The sequence below is a fragment of the Otolemur garnettii genome, unplaced genomic scaffold (assembly GCF_000181295.1).
Source record: "Otolemur garnettii isolate 467f Iridium unplaced genomic scaffold, OtoGar3 scaffold00001, whole genome shotgun sequence".
In the NCBI taxonomy this organism is placed as follows: Eukaryota; Metazoa; Chordata; class Mammalia; order Primates; family Galagidae; genus Otolemur; species Otolemur garnettii.
The window spans coordinates 34,756,515-34,762,365 of NW_003852396.1; the positions used below are offsets into that span (position 1 = coordinate 34,756,515).

The following is a 5,851-nucleotide window of genomic DNA, read 5'->3' on the forward strand; positions in this document are numbered from 1 at the left end:
TACTGCAGTTGTCATTGTTGTTTTAGCTGGCCCAAGCTGGGTTCAAACCTGCTAGTCTCGGTGTATGTGGCCACCAACCTCTACAGGCACTGCCAGGAAAAGGAGTACTTGAATTGAAATTGGAAGAAAGAAGAGTTTTCCAGATGGCTGAAGGGATAGATGGCTGTTTTTCAAAAACAGCTGCTATTGTAAGTGGCAAGTTACATGGTTCTCTATAAGGAATCAATGTACATTCGGGGATTTTTTTAAAAAATGGAATCCTTCCAAATGTTAAATATACAATAATTTTTATTCATTTGTTTATAACCTCATTTCATGTGCTATTCAGCCCACTGTGTTTCTGGAGTACATCTAGTCTACTGAGGATAACAAAGGCTCATATCAGATGCATATACACTTACTCATCATTTCTAGTTTGTAGAGAGGAATGTGTAAAGAGGATAGAGAAAACAAGGAAATGGTAGAAGGAGACAAAGAGGAAGAGCTAGAAGATAAAAATAGAAAAGTTGAGGAAAGAGGATGAAGTAGAAAGAAGAGAAGGGGGAAAAGCCCTCTCAGTTCAGGAAATCTATATTTTTCACATCGAGCCTCTTTGTTGAAGCTGGACATGGAAATTTATGCAGACTCATTAGCCCAGAGGGGAGGCACAGCACCAATTCTTGATGTTTAAGAACCAGCGGGCTATACCCTCCCGGATCTGCTTAGTCTTCACGCCATAGACAAGTGGGTTGAGCATTGGTGGCACCACCACATAAAGATTCGCCAGCAGGATATGGACATGTTGAGGAATGTTATGCCCAAAGCGGTGGGTCAATAAAGTAAAGAAGGATGGAACATAAAACATGAGGATGACACAGAGGTGGGAGCCACAAGTGCTGAGGGCCTTATGCTGAGCATCCTGGGAAGGCAAACGAAACACTGCTTGGAGGATTCGTGAGTAAGAGACAGTGATGAGGATCACATCCAAGATGACCATGACGATAGGTACTGAAAATCCATACCAGATGTTAATAGTGATGTCAGCACAGGCCAAGCGAGCTACTCCAATATGCTCACAGTAGGAATGGGGGATGATGTTGGTTCGGCAGAAGGGCAGTCGCTTCAACAAGAAGATCACTGGGAAGATGATGCAGAAGCTTCGAATGACAATGGCCAGAGCAATCCTTCTCACAACAGGCCTTGTTAGCACTGTTGTATATCTCAGGGGAATACAAATGGCCACAAAACGGTCAAAGGCCATGGCTAACAGGATGGCTGACTCCCCCACAAACATCACATGGACAAAGAAGACTTGGGTGACACAGGCATCAAAGGAAATGTCATGGGCATGGAGCCAAAAGATAGCTAGGGCCTTGGGCACAGTAGTGGTGGACAGCAGAATATCTGTAAAGGCCAGCATGGAGAGGAAGAAGTACATGGGCTCATGGAGGTTACGTTCTGTGATGACAACCATGATCAGGATACTGTTCCCCAGGACTGCCATGATGTACATGAGGCAAAGGGGTATTGACAGCCAAATGTGGTAAGCCTGCAACCCAGGGATGCCGAGGAGAACAAACACTGCAGGGTGGAAGATGGTAAGGTTGGTGGGACTCATGATGCACCTTATATTCCTCTCTGTAATGACCTAGAAGCTGATGAGTCAGCTGAAAATGATAGGAATAAAAGGCACCTCTGAATATGTGCAGAGATTACAAAAGAGAGCAGGAAAATCACACTACAACAAAGATATTTGTATCAGAATGTTCATTGCAGCCCAATTTATAATTGCTAGGTCATGGAAGAAGCCCAAGAGCCCATTGATCCACAAATGGATCAATAAATTGTGGTGTATGTACACCATGGAATACTATGCAGCCATTAAGAAAGATGGGAGACTTTACCTCCTTCATGTTTACATGGATGGAGCTCGAAAAGATTCTTCTTAGCAAAGTATCTCAAGAATGGAAGAAAAAGTATCCAATGTACTCAGCCCTACTATGAAACTAATTTGTAGCTTTTATAGGAAAGCTATAACCCAATTTTAGCCCAGGAAGATGGGGAGAGGAGAGAGAGAGGAGAGGGCAGGGGGGAGGGTGGGTGGAGGGAGGGTGATTGGTGGGATCACACCTATGGCTCATCCTATAAGGGTGCATGTGAATCTCTCTAAATGTAGAATATAAATATTTTAACACAATAACTAAGAAAAAGACATGAAGGCTATGTTAACCAGTTAGATGAAAGTATTTTAAATTGTATACAGAAACAGTACACTATACCCCATGATAGTATTAATGTACACAGCTATTATTTAATAAAAAGAAAAAAAAAGAGAGAGAGAGAGAGAGAGCATGGATTTCTAAATTGCTGGACTCTTCAGGGGAAAGTTCCCCCAGAGAATGCTCACTTGGGTATAGGAACAGCTTCTGGCCCTTGCTGCTTTATTTACATATAGAGTTTCTATGACAATAATGCTTCAAGGTCCAATAGAGGCTGCACCTGCCCCCAATCACCCTGCTCCAGAGTTTGGCCCCACCCTACCTTTCTGACCTCATTCTATCGTTTCCACACAAACACCATTGCCCCTACAATTGTTGTACCTGTCTTTCCCTCACAATTTTGCTCTTCCTGTGTTCACCTAAATTTCCATTCCCTTCCACTTCTATTTTTCCAAAATTTAATCTTAAAATAACTCAAGTCACACCACTTTGTAATAGCCTGTGTTTCTAACAATCTATCTCCTTCCTTAAGACCTATTTAGTAGACTATATTTTAACCTAATTATATTTAATCATATTTAGTTTATCTGGCTATTGCTGTGACTTTTCACAGGATACTTGCACTTGTGGCTCCCTGTGCATAGAAATAGAGTACCAAGTGGAAATCCAGAAGAAGGGTAAAGCCTACATTTCCCTGTCCCAGATTCATATCTTTTTCTAAAGGTAGTAAGCAGGGGCGATTTCACCACCTACTCCTCATGAACTTGTCATGCTTCTCCCACAATCAGGGGACTCTTGATTTTATGTCTAGACCTCCTTCACCCCCACACTTCACTGACTCCACTAATACAGCCCTCTTCACTCCAGTTCCCAAACCCTCAGAAAGAATCAGCTTTTCCTGATGCTAAGAAGGTTAAATGTAGAGCTCTTCTTTGTCTTAGCTTTTGCAACTCTCGGGTAATATTTGTTTCCTTTTGAAGTTCTCATCTGTCAGCTAGTTATTAGAACTAGGAAAAGAATGAGCAATTAGTCTAGAATGGAACATGAAGAAAAAGGTCAATAGAGAGAGTAAGGCAAGAATCAGGGGTATAAAAGTACCAAATAAATACTAAATGGATCTTGTGATAATGGTATTCAGAGAGCCCCAGAGAAGAAGGCATGCAGAGGAATGAAATCTTTAGTTCAGGAGTCCATCCTTCTGCCTCTATGCACATTCACTTGCTCAGAACACATGGGCTATGGGGACAGAGCAATGGGACTCCAGGTAGGTACCAGGCCAGATTTAGGCAAGTAAAGTTTCCAAACTGTCTAAATATTTGACATCCTCCAACTTCTTCTTAGAAGAAAGGCTGAGATAAGCACAAAGAAGGGCCACTGGTAACATTTCTCTACCTTTATTTTTAAAAAACAAAAAAAGCATTGGCCTCAAATTTATATAAACAAAAACTCCAACACAAAACACACTCATTTTTACTTAGAAGGAAATTTATTAGACATTTATTTCCTCACTATTTCTCCTACCCCTCCAGTTATTAACACAATCCCTTCTGAATAAAACAGACACCTGGCACAAGTCCTGATAAAAATAACTCTTGCTCTCTGGCTGCAATTCTGGTATTTGCAGAAATAGCAAAGGCAGGGTGGGGGAAAGGGCAGTAAGGCCTAGATGACTGCTAGTGAGGTTCTAGGAAAGAGGTTACTCACTATGTAGAGAAGCACTTTTATTCCATTCAGTGGCTTCTGAGGGCTCCATCAGTTCCCTGCTACTTCTCTGTCAAGCATCTTTGGAGGGTTCTAGGCTCATTTAGGAAAGAGTTTGGGGTGACAAAAAAGGAAACTCACAAGCACAAAGAGGCATATCCAAAGTCTTACAGAAAATACCTCCTAAAGCTGTAAGAAAATATGCATCTGAGTGAGAAAAAGTAGTCAGAACAATAGAGAGGGGACAAGGATTCATGTTGAATGGGAAAGAACACAGTATAGTCAGTAGGTGGTAAGTCAGAAGGATGGTAAGTTCGGGAACCAGACTTCCTGAGTTCATTTCCCAATTCTTCCCTGGCTAACTAGATGATCTTGGGCAAGTCACTTCACCTCTGCATGGCTGTTTTTTCATTTGGAAGATGTGGATAACAATAAATTTCAAGAGGTTAACTGTGAAGATAAAATGACTTAATTCATATAAAGTGCTCAGAAAAGTAGTTTCTTTGAAAGAAACTACTACTTTTTTATTATTAATAATATACCTGTTTGGCCATTATCTTATTGTATTTTTTCCAAAAGGCAAATACCTTAATGGATATTTGCCAGCATTAAAGTCTCGTTCTTCATACAAATATGATCAAACTAAATTCCCTGCCCAGGAAGAACAAGGAGGAAAAGGGATGATTGACATGCCCAAGGAGAGGAAGATAGCTCTGACCAGGTCTATCAGATGGATCTGGTGTCTCAAACCCCTGACTTGAGGGCTATGGGGTGGAACATTGGGCAGGCCCACCAGTCATGGACTTAGCTTGGGTCAGAACTACCTGGCAGACTTCCTTCAAATGCTCTGAAAAACACCCACCTAGCTCAACAGAAAATGAAGAGAAATTATCTCTGTCATTTACAGAAGCCCCAGGGATATAGCAAAACTATGGGAGTCAGCTTCAGCAATAGAACCAAGGTTTGGGAATGAGGAAGAGATTTGGTCCTGTCTAAGGAGAAATGGAGCCACTTCTTCCTTGCAGCTCCTGACAAGATCCTGTACTCACTTTTCTTCTTAGTGTTTTCTTTTCCTCCTGGGAGTCCTAACCAGCTCTCAAAATCAACCATTTTTGATAATGCCTATTCCCAAGGCCAGCGATTATTTAAGGCCTTTTATGTCTGTATGCAATCTTAATCCAGAAGACTCTCCTAATTTCATAACAACATATTAAAATATACACATCAACCTCATTGGATATAACTGTTGGATAACTATGTAGGAGATAAGTTACGTTTTTGCCTAGTTTTATTATCTAAACATTTATTTATAAAGTATTAAGTTCACGTTGCCATTTTCCTTACACATGTGTTTCAGAAGTCAAGCGGTTTTCATCATTTTGGATTCTGCAAAATGCATAGGATCTGTACCTTAAAGCTATGTCCCTAATCAATAAAATAGCCGCAACCCCTCCACTCTCACACCCGCCCTCCTGTTTATAAGAATAGTCTCTATTTGCTCCACAACATATGGCAGGATTACTTAGGAAATGTGTCACAAGAAATTTGCTTCTAATAATGTATAAGGTATCAAAATCTGTAAATGGCTTGTCCTTTTAATATATTACAGCAAATTCAAATTTATACCTCTAATAACCTTACTCTCGCTCACATACACTTAAAGCCAACATGTGAAATGTTTTCATAATCTAAAGACCAGTGTTATCTATGCTGCAAAGGCACTAAGGTTCCCCTTATTCACTTACAAATCCTTTGTAGTGACTCATGGAGTTTTTAATTATTGTTTTAGCTGAAAAATAAAAATTGCATATATCTAAGATATACAACATGATTTTTTGTTTTATGTATACATTGTGGAATGGCTAAATCAGGCTAATTAATGAGCTCATTACCTTACATAGTTATTTTGTGGTTAAAATACTTAAAATCTCCTCTCTAAGTACTCTTTAAGG

General features: G+C 40.3%; 1 protein-coding gene across 1 annotated transcript; it reads right to left on the reverse strand.

The window, feature by feature from the left end:
• Positions 1-628: 628 nt before the first annotated feature.
• On the reverse strand, positions 629-1,597 carry LOC100953386 (olfactory receptor 52B2). The gene has a single exon (XM_003781024.1). It carries the CDS (start codon positions 1,595-1,597, stop codon positions 629-631), a length of 969 nt encoding a protein of 322 aa, XP_003781072.1.
• Positions 1,598-5,851: the final 4,254 nt, after the last annotated feature.

Excerpts from the sequence above, each read along its gene's own strand:
- LOC100953386 (XM_003781024.1), bottom strand. The coding sequence starts at position 1,597 with ATGAGTCCCACCAACCTTACCATCTTCCACCCTGCAGTGTTTGTTCTC.